General features: G+C 29.6%; 1 protein-coding gene and 1 long non-coding RNA gene across 7 annotated transcripts; both read right to left on the reverse strand.

Annotated features, from left to right (window-relative positions):
• Window positions 1-856: 856 nt before the first annotated feature.
• On the reverse strand, window positions 857-2,959 carry LOC110626321 (transcription factor MYB52). The gene is made up of 3 exons (XM_021772145.2): window positions 2,353-2,959; window positions 1,768-2,214; window positions 857-1,343 (listed from the first exon to the last, which is right to left on the reverse strand). Exons 1-3 carry the CDS (start codon window positions 2,465-2,467, stop codon window positions 1,162-1,164), a joined length of 744 nt encoding a protein of 247 aa, XP_021627837.1. The 5' UTR covers window positions 2,468-2,959; the 3' UTR covers window positions 857-1,161.
• Window positions 2,960-9,260: 6,301 nt separating this feature from the next.
• Window positions 9,261-17,178, reverse strand: LOC110626264. 6 transcript variants are annotated; one of them, XR_006352448.1, is made up of 8 exons: window positions 16,806-17,178; window positions 16,540-16,652; window positions 14,624-14,713; window positions 14,418-14,518; window positions 14,280-14,324; window positions 10,018-14,039; window positions 9,684-9,937; window positions 9,261-9,434 (listed from the first exon to the last, which is right to left on the reverse strand). It is a non-coding gene; the product is annotated as an uncharacterized LOC110626264 (long non-coding RNA). The 6 variants fall into 6 exon arrangements; XR_006352450.1 differs by having other exon boundaries at window positions 10,018-14,324; window positions 16,875-17,178; XR_006352449.1 differs by having other exon boundaries at window positions 10,018-14,324; window positions 16,540-16,646.
• Window positions 17,179-21,718: the final 4,540 nt, after the last annotated feature.

A 21,718-nucleotide genomic window follows, 5' to 3' on the forward strand; every position in this document is an offset into this window, starting at 1 on the left:
CATCATTAATTTATATGAAATGAACTCAACAATAATAAATAAATAAATTTTGTTGTAGATTAATATTCTGAAATTCAGAAAATAGAGTTGATAGTACCGTAAATTTGGCTAGGGAAAGAGATATTTCTTTCCTTTTATTTCTTTTTCTTTTGTCTGCCAGTAACGTTTAACCGTTTATCTATCTATTAAAGTGTCACTTCTTTCTGTCACTCAGATCTGCATATATGGACATGTCAGAGCACCCCTCCATGCCAGATAGTCATTTAATTCCTCATGACGCGTGTGGACATGGTTGCGAAGTGATTGGCTTGCTTCTCTTATCTTTTGTCACAACACAAAGCTGGATTTTTTATGGGTAGACCCACGCATCTAATCAGTCTGGTCTGTCTCTCATCACAGGTTTGAATCATGCCATGTTGGGCCGACCTATCTGTCTGTGACTTGATGGATTTTGGACCCATATCCTTCTCTAAAATCAAGTCTTATAGCCGGTGAAAAATGTCCGACGGTTATCATATATCACTTTATAAAAATTAAATAATTATATTTAAAAGGAATTGTTTAACATGTGGTGTACCTCTTCCAATAAGTGCACGAGATAACTCGGTTTCATGCCCCAATATATCAGTGGATTATCTAGGGAATGAAATATAAAAAATAGTTAAATATTTAGAGATTACTTAAGGAGTTGATTCAAAAAAAAAAAAAAGATTACTTAAGGAGGGATAAAATGAAATAAAACGAGTATTTTATATCTCTTAATTAATAATTTTGAATTTCAAATCCTAAGAAGAAGCATTTTCTTTCACGGTAAATCTATTCGACATAAATTTAAATTAATCGAAACACTCATTACGAAAACCAATAAATTAAAATGGTAGAATCGGAGGATTTGAGCCTTAATCGTATATATGAGTTTCACATTAACATCTTGCACATGAAGCTTTTGCTTTGCTTTGCTTTGCTTTCTATACCTCTGCATACAAATTCTGCATGCTTACCTACATGTACATATGTATATATTCCTTAAATTAGTTTTGTTTGCTGACAATGTATATATCTAAGGTTAATTCTTCACCATCATCATCGTCGCGACGAGAATTTAAATCCTATCGCCGCTATTCCATGTAGGCAATTTCTTCATCTGAAGACGAGCTTTTGTTATGAAGAGTACTTCCCGACCGACAAAAAATCAATGAATTGCAAACCAGCTTTTCTCTGCTGTTCCATGGCTTGTTGATCTACTTCCTCATCATCCCTTTTGGCATTGTCTATTACTTCACTTCTGCTAGAGTCTGTGTTCACTTGCAGAAAATCATAAAACTCTATGGCCTGCTTTTTGCCTGCAGTTTATTTTTATGTAATAGCCAATGAAACATGCAAAAGAAAATCAGTGGACAAATCACCATGTCTATTATTAAAAATATTAATTTTCCACATAATGTAAATTATTTTTTTTATTCAGATCTTATAACATTAACAGGAAATAATTTCAATATTATTGGATTAAAACTTAATAGTACAAAAGATTTAAAAAATGCAGAGTATTTTATATATTTTTAGAATATTTGTGCAAAAGAATGCAGAATAATTTAGAACATTTTTCAGAGAAAGTTAAAAATAATTTTAATATTATAGAAAATATTTTTCAAAGATATGGAATATAACAAAATGAGTTTAACAGTATAGTTAAGAGAAAACTCATGAGATTTTATATATATATAAACAAAAATTGATTATTTCAACAAGAAATAAAACCATTAATACCTTCACAGAGACTTGGATTATTTTCACTGGCTTGGCAAAAGGGCCGCAGAAGATAGTTGTGAGGGAAAGGATACTGATTGTAATATCTATCGCAGTAGTATTTATCGATAAAAGAAGCAAGATTATTTCCAGTTTCAGAATTGAACAACACACGATCTTGTTTGGAGGATGAAGAAGAAGATGAAAGCTTATGATCGTTAACTAAATTTTGAGCAGCTCTTTTAGCTTGAAGTCTGGATCTTTCTCTGCATTTTCTCGCCATAATAACATGCCAGTGATTCTTCACAGCATTATCAGTCCGACCAGGGAAAAGCCTTGCAATAACAGCCCATCTATTCCCATGAATCCGATGAGATGCAAGAAGCCTCTCTTCTTCTTCTTCTGTAAAAGGGCTTCTATTGATTCTTGGATCTAGCTGATTAAACCATCTCAACCTACAGCTCTTCCCTGATAATTATTTGTGTTTGTTATTAGTCACACTCATGCATCAGCTTCCTTAATTTGTTTCTTTTTCTACAAGCATGGACATATATTCCTTAAATCATAAAAAAGAAAGAAAGAAAGTTTGGTAAATTTAATGTTCACCTGATCTTCCTTGAAGCTTTTCAGCTATGGCGTTCCAGTTATGAGGACCATATCGTTCGACCAGCTCCCGAAGCTTTTCATCTTCAGCTGGCCTCCAGTGACCTCTGGTACACATCTGATGAGTTTCTAATTAAAGAAGAAGACTTTAATATCTGTATATCCAAATAAAACAGTAGCAGTAGTGGAAAACCCTAGCTGTCTAGCTAGTTGAAGAATCCAAATAAATCAAAGAGATAGCAATCAAACTCTCAATAATCATAGAAAAGAAGACATGGGTTGAAGTGGGTAGAGAGTAAAATAACTTGTGGAAGGCAAAACAGCCGAAGAACAAGAAGCAGAAGAAGCAGAAGAAGAAGACGATGATGAGAAAGGAGACAGAGAAAGGAGAGATATATAAGGAGATGTGTGTTTCGTTAGAGATTGAAAGGCAAAGGAAGGGAAAAGCTGGCGAGGAAGGCTTAAACAAAGAGGTCTCTCTCTACCAGAGATTGATGCAAACGTCTAGGCTAACAAACCCTTATAAGTAATCTCTGTGTGTGTAATCTCTGAGAGAGAGAGAGAGAGAGAGAGAGGTTGCTTGGTGGGGTGAATTCCGTTCTGCTTTCAACGTCTTATTCCCAAGTTTCTAACCTACAACGTCTACTTATAACCCACCTAGCTCATTTCTTTTATTCATTATATTCTTCTCAATAATTAATTATTAAACCTACGAAGATATTAAGATCCAACCATTGAAAAATCGATTTTTACAAATAGAATAAATATTTAATTAGAACATTTTATCCTAATGATACTATTAAAAATGTTAAATATATATATAATTATGACTTCTCATTAAAAAAAATCGATATTTTAAATATATAGTCCATAAATTATCGATAATTTATTACGATGATAATTTTTTAATAATTTAATCAGTAAATTTTATAGTAATTTTTTTAAAGTAAAATTACTGGTTGTATTAATAAGATTCTATCAAATAAAAAGAGATATCATTCTAAACAGAGAGGCGATCATGTCTAATAGATTCTCTAGCCAAAATATGACTAGTTAGAGTGATACGAAGACGAACACATCTAACAGAAATATCAATTTTAGAGTTTAATAAAGATTTACAATCATTTAAAATTAAATTCAGTTCAGAAATTTCTACATGTGGAGACTGAAACATATGAAAAGTAGTTATAAAAGAGAGAGAATTTATGAAAGTTTGGAATTAATTAGTGTAATTTTGTTAAATTAGAAATGATGTGGTTGATGATATTAATTAGCTTGGCTGCTAACACAAACCTTATCCAAAAAATGTAAGAATATAGTTAAGAGTTGGGTTAATGGAGAAGAGGTTGGTAAATTTGCTAAGACTAAATAAGAAATTAAAAATGGGGTGTTTAGGTTTATGATCAGCTATCGGACCTAACAATATCTACAGTTTTAATTACAAGAAAAGTGGACGTGGAGGACTCAGCTCAGACATTCATCCATCGTTTAACAGACTGCTAATTTATATATATATATAGTCAGACACCGGAGATTTCTTTCTTTTTTAAAATTTGTTATTTATTCTTAATAATATATAAAAATTCATTAATTAATTTTTTAATTTTTAAAAATAATATAAAAATATTTTAAAAATTTTTTAAATAATTATTAATTAATCATACTACATGTAATGCATCTTTTATTGTAAAAATTGATGACAAACTCAATTTAAAATCGATCATCGTCAGATTTTTTATATTCGAATTGAGATCGGATTAAAAAAAAAAAAAACAGGTTTAAAATTCAGTGCGCTCTATCCAGTCCGTGATTGAAGCAGGCTAGACTGACTCAAGGCCTAAACTCCAGAGGAGACTCTAGCACCAATGATGTGAGAAAGAGTAAGAGAACAAGCTTGATTACACTCCGGCCTTATCAGCATCTACGCTGTAGGAGAATTAAATGGCCGCTTGACGAGCATGGGCTAACAGGTACATCCATACGTACGAAACTGTGTGATAAGAATAGATGGCACTATAACAGAATGACTATTATATGTCACTAAATAATAATAAAAAAAAAAGAATAAATAAAAAATACGTGTTCTCTCATACTAAGTTTACACATACTCTGTAAAATTCTATTTTTTTTAAATTTTAAAACATAAAATATATTGTTATTGTGAAGCGAATAAAGTGAAGCGAATAAAGTCACGGATGAATAATTATAAAAAATACAATGCATTTAGAATACTTTAAATTTCCTTCCATTTCTGTTGTTAATTTTATTAATTAAATTATTCGAGAGATGAAATTTTTCTTCGGTGCATTTAAATTAAATCTCCTACTCTATATATATATACCATATGCATGAATGTAAAATGTCAACTTTATATTTATTCATCTCCATCAAATAATCATAACGTCATATGTTAATTATTGAGTTAAAAAATATTTAAGTAATTGATGTATTGCATGTAGGAGTCTCACGTTCACACCTTGCAAAAACTAAAAGAAAATATATTACAAGAAGGAAGAAATCGGCAAATCGGCTCAAATTCTTAGAGTTTGAGGTAACATTCAAATTTAATTTAATGATAAGTATATTTAAATAAATTTAAAAAATTTTAAAATTTACTTTTTTTAATGGTGAATCTCTATTTAAAAAAATATATATATTTATAAGATTACTTTCAATTTATAACAGTTATTAAAGGGTAGACGCACGGATTTAGAATTGTAAGACTAAAATATAAAATTAATTTTATTTTCAGAATTGCTCAAGTGCTCCACGTGTCTAACTGTCATTTTTTTCGTTATAGTAACATTTATATATAATTTATAAAATACGGTTAAATTAAATAATCGTTAGAATTCACACATCAATAAGAAAAATTAGTTATAAGATACTAATTAAAATTTATTTATTTTTATTATTATTTTTTAAAATATAAAAGGGGGATTGCATATTGAAAAAATTTGTATGAGTTTTATTAATTTTATAAACTCGTGATAAATATGAAAAATCAACAATAAGACAGAAAAGAATGATGAAAACGTTTTTGTGGGTCCAATATTAATTAGCACATAATTTAATAATTAAATTAATATTTTTGTCATTTATATTGTCAAAATATCAATAATCATGACCGTGAAAAAGGTTAAATGCACGTATTCAAATTCCGCGTGAAGAACTCATTTAATTGTTTATATAAAAAAATATTATTTAATTTTTATAATATAAAAAAAATTTTAATTATTTTTTTAATTTTAAAAAATATATTAAAATATTTTTAAAAATTTACTAATTAATTTTTCCATTAATTTTAACTATTAAATATCATAAAAAATTTAAAATATTCATGAAATAACTGATTAGTAAATTTTTGTGTAATGTTAGGATTTGTAATTTGAATTTATCTTTCACATTCCAACCATGGAATTAATAAATATCATGTATAATAAATATATTTTCAATTATAATGAAATTATTATAATTAATTAATAATTAATAACAAAATTAATAAACATATAAAAATTACATTTAAAATTCCTCTTGATATATTGTGTTTATTATTTTTTTAAAAAAATATTATCCATCTTAAATTACATTAATATATTATATGCAAATCTCTTAATATTATATAATATTAATTGCATTAATATATTAATCCTTCAGTTTTATAATATTTATTTTTAATACGTTTTTCATAAAATTTATTATTTTTATAGATAATTTAGTAATAGAGTAATTTATAGGTGGAGAGTATTATTAGTAAAAAAATTTAGGTTTATATATAATTTAATTCCCAATATTTATCTAAAAATCAGTTAGCATAATGAATTTTTTTTTTACTTTTTAACATTTAATTTTTATAAAAATAAAACTATTTAATATCTATATGCATATATGATTTAGATGCGTTCTGTATTTTTAAATAATTAAATAATTATATTGTTATCAAAATAATTAAATAAATATATTTTATAAAATTTAAGAATTAAATAATTATTTTATGTAATTTAAGATTAAATAATTATGTTTTTATAAATGGTAGAAGTTAGCGACAAAAAATCATGCTGTTAATTAATTTTTTATACTCTTTTTATTTCATAATTTTTATTAATATTTTTTTTATTATTTCAAAATTATTGTATATTTTTTTATATTATATTAATATATAAATTAATTATTATAATTTTATTTATTTTTTTATTTAAAAAAATCTCTTAAATTTTTTCTTAATATTTAATAAAATTTAATGTTTTAAAATGGTATAATTAAAAAATAAAAAAAAAATATTTTTTAATATATTTTAAAAATAAAGTGAATAAAAATTATGGTAGAAAAGGAGTATAAAAATATATATTTAACCTAAAATTTATTAATTTTTGTTAATTTGCATATTGGTGAAGCTTTTAAGTTAGTATATATAAATAACAAAGCTTTAGTGAATGGTAATTATATTAGGTACAACTTCTTAACTCCAGTTTATGCAATAAAAATCAGTCATATGATTTTGAATGCCACTCTAAAAAATTTAAAGATAGTAGTTTAGTATTAAAAAAAAAATATTAAAAGACAGATAGATTTATTATTTAGTTTTTAGGTATTACTATTATTGACTGGTTATTACTATTATTAACTAGAAAATATCTGTATTTTTTAAAATTTATTAAAATATTTTTAAATTTTTCTAGTTCGACGAAATAATCACTTTCTAAAAATATAGTAAAAAATTAAATTACTCTTGTTTTCTCTTTCTTCTTCTTCAATTCTTTGTCTTCTTCTTCAATGTTTGTTTTTTTATTCTTCTTCAATTCCTTTTCAATTCTTGAGGAGAAGAATGAGGCGGTTCTTCTTCTTCTCCTTTATTTTTTTCTTTTTCATTATTATTTATTTTTTTAGGAGAAGTAGAAAAGACTATTTTGTTAATATAGAAAATAATATGTACATTTTAACAATTTGAGAAAATATAAATATATTTTAATATATTTTTAAAAATATAAAAATTAATTTCTTAATAATGACAATACCGAGAGACTAAATAATAAATCTCTCAAACGAAAATTATTATTAATTTAGTGAATTTTTTAAAAATTTATTAATTTCTCTTTATTTCAAAACAATTCGATTAAATCACACTTTTACTCATTAAAATTTTTATTTTTTTTATAAAGAAATTTTAATTTATATAATTTTAATTATATGCATTATTTAGTTATTTTTTAATTTTAAATATTCATATTAATTATTTAATTTTCAAAAATATAATGCGGATCATCGATTATTTTTATCGGATACTTTGGATTGCAAGTGCAAATAATGATTTATAAGACCTATCTCTCCAATAACTTTTGATATGTAAACTTTTCTTTTTTATATATATATATATATATATAAATAAAAAAATTTCTACAAATAACATTATTGAAAAAGATTTCTTTGATAATCTAAAATGGAAATATAGCAGCTTGGAAGAGTAGTATTGTATTTATTGAACACTAACTACTAAATTTTAAATTCGCATTTAAAATTTTTTTTATTTTTTATTTTTAAAATATTCAATTTGACCGAGAAAAAAAAGCTATTTGCTATTATATAACTCATTAATTATGTTTGATTTTATATTTTTTTATAAAATAATTATTATTTAGTTTATGATAAAATTTATTAATTAATTATTTAATTTTAAAAAATATATTAAAATATTAAAAAATCTATTAATTAATTATTTTATTAATTTTAATTATTAAGTGTTTTACTATTTAATTTCTTTAGTATAAAAAATTATTAGTTGATTTTTTTATTTTGTAAAAATATTTATTAATTAATTTTTATTTTAAAATTTTCTATTTTTAATGATTAAAATTAATAAAAAAATTAATTAATAAATTTTTAAAATATATTTTTTAAAAATAAGAGAATAAATAGTAATTTTTTTTTTTTAAAAAAAAGGACTAATATTAGTTAAACCAACTTTGTCAAAAGGCCCGGCGGCTGCAAAACTAATTTGTTACCGTAACCTTGTATTTTAACCTTCTTTGAAAAGTTTTCTCATTTTGGTAAGGGGATGTTTGGTCCATGAAATTTATTTCTTCAGTCAGTCTTATAATTTGTGTTTATTTTTATTTTTAAATTATTCTAAAAATTTATTTTCACAATAACATATAAAAAATTATTATAATTCTTTTTAATTTTATATCATTTTAAAAAAATCTCTTATTAGTTATTGTATTTTTTAAATAAGTATTTAAAATATTTTTTAATATTTAATAAAATTTAATATTTTTAAATGATATAATTAAAAAATTAATAAAAAATTATATTTTTAATATATAAAAAAATAAAATTAATAAAAATTATGACACAAAAAGAATATTATTTTAGTTGCAGCTAAGGTGTGATGGGTGAGACCAATTTAAGATTTATATATTTTATTAAAACAAAATATTCTCTATAAATTTAATTTCCGTCTGAATAAAATTATTTAAACAGAAATTCCTCATTTCTTTTTTATTTTTGAAATGTTCTTTATTCATTAAAGTCCATCATATTTATCTAATAATTTTTTTTATTAAAAAAACCAAACGTAACACTTTTTTAAGTTTGGATTTAAGAATTTTGTCTCTTGTAAAACAAGTATTTTTGTTTTGATTCATTAGCAAGAGAAAAAGACATAACCTTTAACAATATTAGTTCAACTAATTAAATATTCTTTAACTCAAATTAGACAATATTAAATAATGTTATATCCTTTTAAATATAAGTTAAAAAACAAATTACAAGTCCAAAAATACTTTTCATATATATATATATATATATATATATATATATAAGATGACTTTAAATTGCAAATCACCTTAAAAATTTTCTTAACATAATAAAGGATTATTACAAAGTTATGTTAATATCAAAATTCAATTATCTTTTTAATTAAATTTCAATTCATAACCCGACAGTTAAAAATGAAAAATCCAGCACTTACATAACCTTATTTTTCTCACCTTTACCTTAAATTAAAGGCATAATGCAGATAAATCTATATTTGAGTCCCCAGTCCGACTTTTTAAAAAAGAGAAAACTGTCGGCATTTCCTTCTGGTCCTGCATGAATAACATTTAAAATAAATAAATAAATAATGTCAACTTTTCGTATATGAAATTAGCTCGTAAAGTATGGCAAACAGAAACATAAGCCAGAGGAAAAAATCACATATCTTCAGAGAAATATGTTTTCTGTAAAATATATAAAATTAAAAACAAAAGAATTATTAAAAAGAAAAGAAAAGAAAAGAAAAGAAAAAAAAAAGGAGATAGCAGAGATGGCGCGTCTTCTTTTGACCGTTGGCCTACCATTCTCCAAGTAGGAGAAATTGCTTGTTGAAACAGCGAGGGAAAGCCATCTCCCATCTTACACCCACCATTTCCCAACTGATTGGTTACTCTCACTGCTACCTCTCAGCCCTTTTCTTCCACTCTTAACAACTCTCTCTCTCTCTCTCTTATTTCTGACCTTCATAATCTCAACAATTTTAAATGCAATCCCTGCAATGGCTAATGGCAAATGGCAATCTCCACCTCTAGCAGATTAGCAGATTCCAGTAAACCTGTGAAGAAATAAATTGTATTTAATAAATATAGGTTAACAATCACAGATGGACCAGCTTCTTTACTGTTCACAGTTCACCTGTTTTACCTACTCCTGTAGCCTTCACAGATTTTTTTCATTCCCAACCAAGACTTAGTTTTGCTCTTCAATTTCTTCTGCACGTGTGCATTGATAACAACTTCAGCCCAGGCTCTACAATTTCTTGTTGCATCAGTCTCTTAGCCGCTGTTCAATGCCAAAAGAAAAGTAAAACAATAGAAAAAATAGTACAACTTGTATTTAGATTATTTTCTTTTTCTATTTCTTGGGACACATACCCTTCCCATTTGATCACCAGAATATGACCATTGACAAGGTATTGCCATTTGTTTGAACTGCCTACGACTAGTCACTGGTATGAGTCTAGTGATCATATTCAAATCAAAGATGCTTAACTTAATCTAATTGGTGGAGAGAATTAATGTTGTTGCTAATTAACATCTAATTGGTGGAAAGCTTATACTAAGGCAAATACAAAAGACAAGTAATCTTCATAGTCATAGCAGATCCGTCGGATAAAGTCCTTTTCTGTTTGAGGTTTGGATGAAAAAGGTTGGACAATTCCCTAGTTGATATGGTGTGAAAGGATGCCTAGTCACCTAATTTTGAGAATAAGGATTTCTGGGGCCACAAGTTAACTAAACTTCTCAACTGTATAACTGCTGAAAGCTAGCTTCAGAACCATCTGAAAAGGTTTCCTTAGTTTCTTTATCTTAACACAAGAAGAGTACACCTACCTGCCAAACTAAGCATTACAAAACATCTCATTGCTAATGCTTCTTCCAATGTATATTCTATTTCAATCATTTTCATTTCCTATTTTGTGATATCATGAATACCTCTCACAACTATCTTGACTTTTTTTTTTCTTCAGAAGATAAAATATAGTTCTTTGAAAAATAAAATTTAGTTGTGGAAACTAAGAAGTAGAATAAAAAAAAATTCTTCTTTTGAGTGCAACACACTTTTTCAGCTTGTGGGTATTAGGTAGAAGACAAGGATGCAAATGTCAACTGTTGGCATATATTCATTCCTTCAAATGAATTTTTATACTAACCATGATGTAATACAACAACTTTACATTCTCTAATAAAAACTAGATGCATTTTGATGTATACTTCAGGGATCAAAGAATAATAACTTTATGTTTCTTTAAACAGGGAAAACAGATCTTTTCTGACAGGTTCAACAACTATTTTAGTTTTGGACTTTCCATCCAAAAAGCGCACTTGAAGGTGATATCTGCAGAAATAAGCACATGCCTTCATCACAGTAAGGTACTTTTCAAATAATGTATAGCTCCCACCATGAACTAAAGAAACAATAATAATCTTTGAGGGTTTCATTAACTAGTTTGAAGTTTAACCCTCAAAAAGGTATATTTGAAGGGGATATTTTAAAAAATAAACACCTGCCATCATCGACAGGTAGTTTTCAATAATATGTAGCTTCCACTATGTGAATGTGAACCCACTATGACAATGAAGTGTAGTTGAAGAAAACATTTCAAGTAGGAAAATATATCAATAGCATGAAGAACAAATGCACTGAACCATTTCTTTCGGCTCAAGTGTTGATTGACGCAATAAACTTGGAAGTCCAAGTTGATTGCAAAATTTTGTCACATTTAGATTTGATGACAGATAGCCCATATTCACATAACAACCCTTTCAAGACAACCGCAAAAGACGGACAAAAAAAGCAGCAAGAATCTTGAACACTACGCAAGTGCAGCAACATTCATAGTGTAGGCCACTAATATGATGACAAGATTACTCTCCATTGGAGAATTTCAAGAGTTTAAATTGTCAAAATCTGCGCAACAGTTTATTCCACAAACGAAAAATCATTATATAATGTCTGCATATAGACAAAGGAATATGTTAGAAGTCTACTGTTCCTCACGATCTCTTATTTTGATGTATATCAGACTTATCAGTCAAAAACTAATGATACCAAATGGAAACTGAAGAACCATAATTGAAACACTTAGTGAGACATGATAACTTCTTTCGTTATATATTTGGTTGTTGGTGATTTAAAAGGATTGGAAGGGTAACAAATTTCTTGATATACTAGATTGATTTATGAGGTTAATCAATGACCGACTTCTGTTCCACTTCCTGAGCTAGATGCCTTTAGTTAAAATATACAGTTTGACACAATCACATACATATCGGTCCATCTGTCTCTAAGGTAGACTGGTAGTCAGCCATAAGGGCGATCCTAATATTATAGTACTCTATGCTCAATCCATAAATTTGTATTTACACTTTTCAGTTACTGTGAGAAGAAATTGGAAGTATATGGAGGACAAATAATTTAATTTAGCAAAGGATTCATACAACAGAAGAAGTAAAACACCCCCCCCCCCCCAAAAAAAAAGCCCATTAATATATTCACATAAAAATGAGAAATAATAATCTTGGCGTCATGAGATGAGCCCGTATCAACTAAACAATTCTAGAAAGTCAGAATCAAGTGAATGATATTAAAAGCAGGATATCAATCAAATGGAAAGAAAATGATAATAATTGAAAAATAGGATACACCGGTTACAAATTAGGATAAAGAAAAAGATGAATACTTTTGTGCATAATACTGATGGATAAAAAGGAAAAAGAAAAGCACATTTGTTAGCTGATATTAATTACAAATATCCAAAGCGGACACCTGGCGTACAGGAAAATACACAAAAGAGACAAGAAAAGCAAGTAGAAATACTAAGGATAAGCTTCAAAGTGTCTCCATTAACTAATTAATGAGGCAAAATAAGTGGGGAACATTAAGTGATTATAGCCTCATTCAGTAACAAGAAAAGTCACCATTTGATGATGAGACGTTAAGAATTTTAACATCAAGTGCTACATCTTGACATGTCAATACTGAGGGTTTATCCCCCAAGGAAGTTGTAAGCTTAACTATTAGCATACAGATTTTGTTGCATAGGGATGCATGCTGAAAACACAAAACAACATAAAATTTGCTTTAAAAAGGAAGAGGATGTTTGCTAACCAATTGTAATAAAAATGCAATATGAGTTCTGTCAAACAGGATCAACTAACCAAATAGAACAAATATTTGTGGTGTTTAGCAGGGAAAATAACATAGAAATTAGAAGTACATACTTGATCCTTGATCATTGTCATTCTCTCTTGAATGTCCATGAAAAAGGTGGTTTGGTGTTACCTATTTCATTTTAGAATCATATTCATCTGTAATATTTTTCACATATTTGATACTCATGATACTGAAATTTGAACTTCTCAAGTGCAAGGATGGTATACTAAAAAGCATTGTCTTTTAAAAATGACTCAAAGTTTAACTAGTAACATCAACTCCTGTGTATTTAATGCCTTCCACTCAAGTTTGTCACCTAAAACCATCTGTAAACAGAGGTAAGAACAAATTTATGTCAAATTATTTCTTACCACTCATGAATAATCATCATTTTGTAATGCAGAGTAAGAAAATTATGGCGTTCTGGCTTGAATTCATAACTTGCATAAAGATATTAGCATTAGTGAATAAAATTGAGTAAAGATGTTCTTTGCTTGGGCTGCATTACATGCAGGAAATGAAGATATGGAATGCAAGTTTTCAGGGACAATGAGAAGTTAGTAGATTTAGGATTAAATATGATGGACCAATTGCTGAGAAAAGGTTAGGTAATTACATAAGGATTAGGTTTTTGAATGTTCAATTATTAGGGGTAATAAAACAAGAAAAGAAGAAAATTTAGAACAAGTCTAGATTTAGCCCTCAAACTAGCCATGCTTTTTAATGTTAATAAGCTTTAAAAGCTGAGATCAAGTCCTTATACTTGTTTTATTTTTCACTTAAACTTTTTTTTCTTGTACTAACCTTCCTTATACCTCATGTGATAACATCTGTCAGTACTATGTTTCAAGAAACAGAAGGGTATGAGAGGATACAGAAGGTAGATGCTCAGAAGTGGATCATCAGTCTCTTCTGCAAAAGTAGCTGTTGAGCATTAATGACAGGCATCCTCTACACTAGACGTGATGAAAATTAATAATTTCTTGGCATTATAATTCATTCTGCATTTAAAAGAAAAGTGCTTGTATTAGATGAGTGCTAAGCATGCATAAGTTTCGATAGCTGTATGGCAAGTAAATGATGAGCCCTTTATTTCAAACTGCAACAATGACTTGCAAGAAGTCCATCTCATGTATTTGTTGTTTAGAAATTGTATCAACACAATCTATAACACTAAGGGAAGAGCAGATCTCAGGAAAATTTTCCAAAACTGATTAGCAAGTTTACCAATTTTGTTTTACCAGTTACATATTTTGGTCAAGGCACTTGTAGGATAGTTGAATGTCCTGAAATAGTGAAATAGCCAATATTCTTATCCCCTTATATGACCTTACAACATGCAGTAAAGAATTCAGAACAATGGAGATAAGTTTATATACCTGCAACACCATGGATGAGCTTTGGTCAGTTATTGTAGCATACAAAACAGGATCTGCATGTTTAAGCAGCTTTACTGCATTTACTGAAAAATAGATCCTAACTGCAAATAAGTTCCAAAAGCATCATTCACACTTAAATACAAGCAAAACGAAAGCTTAAATGTGGGAGAACAAAAGTTCCCCATGGACACAAATAAGGAAGCTACCATTGACTCTCAAAATACTCAAAGCCCTTCTCAATGGCCTTGTGATTAAGATGACTCCTATTCCCTGTGTCTCCTCCTCCCACCCCAATCCTTCAATCAAAAAAAAAAAAAAAAAGGAGAGAGGGGAGAGAGAGAAAGAACAAATAAGAATAAGAAGGTAAGCATGGAATTGACAGCTCTCATTTCTTACCACGTAAGAATATTACAGAAGCAAATAGTAACAAATGCTATCTTTTCATTATAATTCAAAGCGACTCCAAGAATTTTCAAATATTGATCATGTTTGTCTGTACATTTCTCAGAATCAATTAATGCATACTAAGGATACACTTCCCTCTTCTGTTAGTGTACCACCAAAAAGTCAAAGTTCTACAATTAATTCTGGTAACTTGTCTCTGTCCTCTGATGGAGGAAATCTACATGCAATTCCTTCCTAACAAAGTAAAAGTTAGTATTTCTAGAGAAGTCAATTGGAAAATTAAAAACTGATAGCAAGGAGATGTTACAATGTTTAATATCTAATCAGAATAGAAAGAATGTTGAAAGTTATCATAGATAAAATTCCCATGAGCAACGTAGTAACTCTATGAGCTTTTTGAGTAAAAAGAAAACGGGTACTGCAAGGCAAAATGAACCAGTTTTTACCCTGATATATTACAGCTTGACACTTCCATGGCATAACATAATTGTGCCTCAAATGCTCAAGGATGAGAATTGTGTCAGATTATGTTTAGCAATCTTAGAAAAGCAGTAAGAGACTTCACTCTCAGTTTCATTAAAAATTAATTTACACTATATGTATTTATTCAAAAGAAAATCAATTATTTCCATATCTGTGACTGCTACAAACAGGCAAACACAAAATAAAAGATTAACTTGAAGGATATATATTACAAAAGATTCACAGATGGTCCTGAGTGTCCAGGTTTCAGTAATTCTTTTGTTGATATCCCCTCTCCACGCTGAAACACAATTTAAACTGTTCAAAATTTAAAACATTGGATACTTGTCATAAGACGAACGCTTGCGAGTTACTTTTTCAAATGATTGTTTAACACTCTCCATTTTATTGATTGAAGAGTATAATAATTAATGATTAATTAAAAGAGAGAATAATAATGAATATTATAAACACTTTTCAACCAATAGAATAGAGAGTTATAAAATCACTTAAAAAAGTGACTATCATTAGCATTTCTACTTATCATAAATTACAAGATATAATACTGTACAATAAACACTCAGGGCAACCAATTCTTAATTTCAAATTTTCTGTACAAGGTTTTGTAATGTAATATAGAGTAGAGTAGGTTTTTTTGCATAGTGCGGTGGGTTATTGCTGGGTAGATTTCAAAGTTTATCATTTGTGAAGGCAGCTAAAGATTATTAGCATTCGTTAATGAAAGGGTTGAAAATGTTAGGATTGCAGGCTTTCAGGACCAGCAGCAATTTACTGTTTTAGGATTGATGTAGAAAAGGCTAAGCTAGGAATTTGCAATAGGTTAAGAGGTTAAGTAAAGCAAGAGAATACTGACTTTGATTTGGTATAAGTCTAGATATAGCCTCAAACTAGCATTGTTTATTCAATGTGATTGTAAACCTTTAAAAGTTAACAAAGTCCTTAAACTCTGGACTTCTTTTTATTATTATTTTTTTTCCCTTTTAGTTCATCATAAATACTAACCTTTCTTTAGCAAACACCATTAATGCACACTGTCAAGGACACAAAACAGGCTTACATTTAATCTAAAAGAGAATTCTTTTATAATTCCAGATTGATAGAAGCAGTATGGTCATGCATTCTATATACTTCAAGCTATTTGATTCCTCCTATGAATAAGGCCACTTTAGCAGTGTAGAATCAAAATTTTCAAACAGCATTAAAAACCGAAGGACCATACTGAGAAGTACATTACTTGTCGAAGACGAGAAAATCCCAGTTCAGGAGAATGTGAGAGAAGAAACGACGCCGCTTAGGCCCTTTGTCAGCTTACAACGAAGCGCTTGCGACAGGTTGCAACCGCTGCTCCTTTTCAGACGCAAATTAACGGTATCAGACTCTTAACACCCAATTTGCTAGTTAAATTACAAGAATTCGCGAAAATGTGATCGACCGTAACAATAAAAATTGCAATTGTCATGAAACTTTTTGAATTGCAAAGAGGGATATTATGAATTTTACGAGAATGAGGTAGGAGATGATTGATGGAAGAAGGACATGGAAGAAGAATGTGTTCCATAATCAGCCAACCTCCACTTAGAATCTCAAAAATGGCACCTCAAGAATGAGATTAGTCCTTATTGGAAGCAATTTCTGCGAAATGGTCATTGGTGGAGCTGCCTCTGTTGAAAGAATCACAGAAATCGTCTTCCTCTATGCAGCTTCCTTTTCACTTGTTCGTTTGCTCTCGTCTCTCGTCTCTCTCTCTCTCTCTCTCTGTGTCATTGTTAGTTGTTACTCCATTGCCATGCATGTACCAGCTTTGGCTGGCGGAGGACCAATCGAGAGGGCATAAGCATTGAGCGCTAGTGCACCGATACGGACTTTTGGACTCTCCCGCACGTGAATGCGCACAAAAGTTCAAATCAGCCCCTGAATTTTTCATTAAAGTCCAAATACCTATTCTAGTCATTAAAGTATAAATAATCAATTAAGGTCTGATTTGGTTCAATGGTTAAATTCATATATAATCCTCTAGGGACTCCAGATTTTAGTCTTTATTGCCCCTTCCCCTACTAAAAAAAGTCAATAGTTATATAAGCCTATTTTTATTTAGATTCAAAATATTATAAAATCGCTTGTTTGAATAAATTATGAAAAAAAAATCACAAAAAATTACAAAATTTTTATGATATTCATATCACGAAGACTTTAATTCAAATATAAAATGATTTAGAGCGATATTTTAAAAGGCATTTAAAATTGATAAAATAATATTATAATGATAAGTGAAACCAACGTTCGGTATCTCAACCTGGCAGAACCCGCCTTATGATATGGCATGAATGTCTTGATAAGTGAGATTAATACTCGATCTTTTAGTTTAGAGGAACTTCCCTTGTGACCTTGTATGAATGTTTTGATTAGTGGGACCGACACTCGATCTTCTGGCTTAGCAAAACTTGCCTTGTGATCTAGTATGAATACTTTGATTAATGGGATCGATGCCCGGTCTTCTGGCTTGGTAGAACCCACCTTGTGGCCTAGCATGAATGCCTTGATAAGTGGGACCAACGATGGTTTTCTGGCCTAGCAGAATTCGCCTTATGATATGGCATGAATGCCTTGACAACTGGGACCAACGACAGTCTTCTGGCCTGGCGGAACCCGCCTTGTGGCCTGGTATGAATGTCTTAATTAATGGGACCGACGTCTGGTCTTTTGGCCTGATAAAATCCGCTTTGTGGTGTAACATGAATGCTTTGATAAGTGGGACCAACGTCCGGTCTTCTGCCCTGGCAAAACCCCATTGTGATCTGTCATGAATGCCTCTTAATCTTTTTGGAAGAAGGCAACCCCATTGTTCTTTATCACTGAAGAATATAACACATGAAAAAAAAAACCTCGTTAACCATTATTAATAAAATTCCCTTAATATTACAAATATTTCATGACTCGGCCATCTAATTTGGTCAACCTATAAGACCAAGAGCCTATGTGAAGAACCTTCAAAATCCTAAATAGTCCTTTTTCGATTTTCGCCAAACTTATTAGACTGGCTGTTACATATTTGATTTGCTTATTTTCCCTGATTATTACTAGGCCCTTCTGCAATTACATGAATAATCCCCACAAGCTTCCAGTCAGGGTTGATTTCAGGAGTTGCTGCCTCGGGTTCAGATCTCCTCTCTTCCCTATCCTTTTTGGCGAACTTTCAAAGAGTATTGTCCCTTATTAGCCTATTGATCTCATCTTTTAGTTACCGACACTCCTCCTTTGTATGACCATATGATCTTCGTGAAAACGACAATATTTGGTCCTATCTCGCATTTTCGCTTTCTCAAGATTGAGTTTGGAGGGCCACCTTACCTCCTTGTTATTTTTCCTGATCTACATTAAAATATGAGTCTATGAGTCATTTAATAGAGTATAATTCTTATACTTACTTTGATCATCCCTTCTTCGGAAGACAGAGTAATTCATGTGGTCTCCTTCATGTCCTTGTCTCTCTAGTTTTTTATTTTGTTTTTGGTTCGCCCTTTTGTCCTCTCTCATTACTTTGACTTAGCCATCCAGTCTGATATACTTTTGTGCATTGTTTATCAACTATTGATACGTTGCGACTTGGTTTTTTATTAAGGAATCCATAAACTTGATATTGCGTGTTCCTTTCTTTAATATTTTACACGCTATCTTGTGATTTAACTCCTCCACATGTATTACTTCAACATTGAACCATGAGATAAAACTTCTTAAATGTTTAAATGTTCTACACGCTATCTTGTAATTTAACTTCTCCACATGTATTACTTCAGCATTGAACCATGAGATAAAGCTTTTTAAAGACTCGCCCTCTCATTGGCGGATCATCTGCGAGTCAGAGGAGAGTTTTTTAGAAAATATACAAGTAATAAATTTAGATTTAAACAAAGTAGCGAATTGCATAAAATTCTGAATTAAATCTAGACTCAGATGTTGGTACTATTTCTGAGTCAAATCTGTGAGTGTTGACGGAAACACTCAGCACAAAATGAAGGCGTTAACATCCTAAAGTTGCATGGTCATCCTAAAGATCGCCAAGTGACTCATGGGATCTGTTGTTCCATCATATTTGTCTAAGCTAGGCAGTTTAAACTTGGTTAGAAATGCTTCTGCTAAGATTTCTTCCGAAAGAGGTAAGGCACATCTAGGCCAAAGTCCTCCTTTTGCTCTTCTGGTACATTTGAATAGCCTGCATCAGCTTCCAGTCAACATCTCTCGGAGTATCGTCTGATTCATCTTCTTCTAACTCGACCTTCCCTTTGAATCACTTTTTGATCGCCTTTGTCCAAGTCTTAGAGGTGTCAATGGAGGCTTCCTCCCTTTCCCTAGAAGCCATCATTGATGCCTCTACCCGAGCTTTATATTACTTGAGAGTAGCTTGCAATTTTTGAATGTATTGGATCATTTGCTTGTTGTTTAGATTGCTGAAATATGCTTTATTGGCCATTTGGGGCGTGTTTTTTCCATTTCCAAGAGTAGAAAAAATGATAATACCCTCATTGGTAGCAACCTTAGCAACAACTCGTGAACTATAGGCTATTTTGAGAAAAAGAAAAGAGAGATTTCTTCCTAAGAGAAAATGAGTAAGAGACCGGCTTTAATCCAAATAGGCAGAAAAGATTCAATGGATTTTCTAACAACGGAACCAAATGATGCGGTCAGAATGAAACTGTGATGTGGTTGGCTAAACTTGCAAAAAAGAAAAAGTGAATGGTTGGCGCCTACAGCAACCACTCTGACGTTCAAGTTAGTAAGCTTGAAGAGAAGGGCGAGAGAATGGAATGGCTTAGAACTTAAGAGTAGTTGTGTAAGAGAATTGTGTACCTTTTGTCTTTGTGATAGTTGGCTTTTATACTGTAAGAGAACGGAGTTAAATATAGTATTTTCTGATAATCCAATGATGATGGAGCGGCTATTTGATAAGGATCATATTGGTTTAGCTGGTCGGTGATCCCATTATTATAGGTGTAACAGGAGTCTGCTGGATTGTATCTGCTGACAATAACTTTATGTGAAGGCTCGACTCTTCAAGAAAGGGCGGGTTTTGGTGAAGAATCGAGTGTGAAAGTGTTCAGATTTTTTTTTTCTCGAATGGAACTGAGTATTAACTTATCAGATATTTGGCACATAGCTCTATTTTGCGATAATATCTCATAACTCATATTGGACAATTCGTAACTCATTGTAGACAATTTTTTGTGCAGTATCAATAATATGTATAAATTAATTATAAATTATAAATAGATACATATAAATTATAATTTCATATCTCAAATCAATTAACATAATGATATACAATAAAAAAATTAAAATTTAGAATTAGTTTATTGAATTAATAATTAATAAATAAAATTGTATACCGTTTATTTACTAATATATAAAATAAAGGTTATAAAATTAAAAAAAAGGGAAAATTACTTTTTAGTCCCTGAGGTTTAACGTAATTAACACTTATGTTCCTCTATTTTGGCGACCCAACACTTAAGTCCCTCACTTTCTCTTCCGTCCAAATTCGTAGTTTTTCCGTCCATTTAAACCGTTTGGTCAAAGAGTCAAAGGTGAGATGTGATAATTTTTTCCAAAAATACCCTTCTTTCAATGTGAAATTTCAGAAGAAGAAGAAGAAGAAGAAGAAGAAGAAGAAGAAGAAGAAGAAGAAGAAGAAGAAGAAGAAGAAGAAGAAGAAGAAGAAGAAGAAGAAGAAGTAGGAAGAAGAAGAAGAAGAAGAAGAAGTTGCAGAAAGGGTAGGAAGAAGAAGAAGAAGAAGAAAGAAGAAGAAGAAGAAGAAGAAGAAGAAGAAGAAGAAGCTGCAGAAAGAGTAGGAAGAAGAAGAAGAAAAAAGAAGAAGAAGAAGAAGAAAGAAGAAGAAGAAGAAGAGGGTTAATTTTGTCAATTCACGTGTCCCAAACGACTATTTTGGACGGAAGGACTACGAATTCGGACAGAAAAGAAAGTGAGAGACTTAAGTGTTGGGTCGCCAAAATAGAGGGACATAAGTATTAATTACGTTAAAGCTCAGGGACTATAAAATAATTTTTCCAAAAAAAAATGATTCGACTGTTTAGTAAATTTATTTTATGTAAAAAGGATAATCTTTTATGTATATATTATTACATGTTTTCAATTTTTTAAAAATATCCGTTTTTTAATTTTTTAAATAAAATCCAATTTTAATATGTTAATTTACGTTTTTATAGGAGTAATTAATAATTTATAACTGTAGTTATTTTTTAGAATTTTAAATAAAACAATAATAAATAAAATTTAAATACAAATGGAACTATGTATTTTAAATCTATATAAATTTTAAAATATTTAAAGATAAAAATTAAAATAAATTAACTTTGAATACCAATTAAATTTATCTTGTATAGTAATAAAATTAAATTATT

The sequence above is a fragment of the Manihot esculenta genome, chromosome 11, assembly GCF_001659605.2.
Source record: "Manihot esculenta cultivar AM560-2 chromosome 11, M.esculenta_v8, whole genome shotgun sequence".
NCBI classification, from domain to species: Eukaryota; Viridiplantae; Streptophyta; class Magnoliopsida; order Malpighiales; family Euphorbiaceae; genus Manihot; species Manihot esculenta.

Bases quoted from the DNA above. Each gene is read 5' to 3' on its own strand.
- LOC110626321 (XM_021772145.2), bottom strand. From the start codon at position 2,467: ATGTGTACCAGAGGTCACTGGAGGCCAGCTGAAGATGAAAAGCTTCGG. The intron at 2,215-2,352 runs GTGAACATTAAA...AATAATTATCAG, and splicing joins AAAGCTTCAAGGAAGATCAG to GGAAGAGCTGTAGGTTGAGA. The intron at 1,344-1,767 runs GTATTAATGGTT...AATAAACTGCAG, and splicing joins TAATCCAAGTCTCTGTGAAG to GCAAAAAGCAGGCCATAGAG.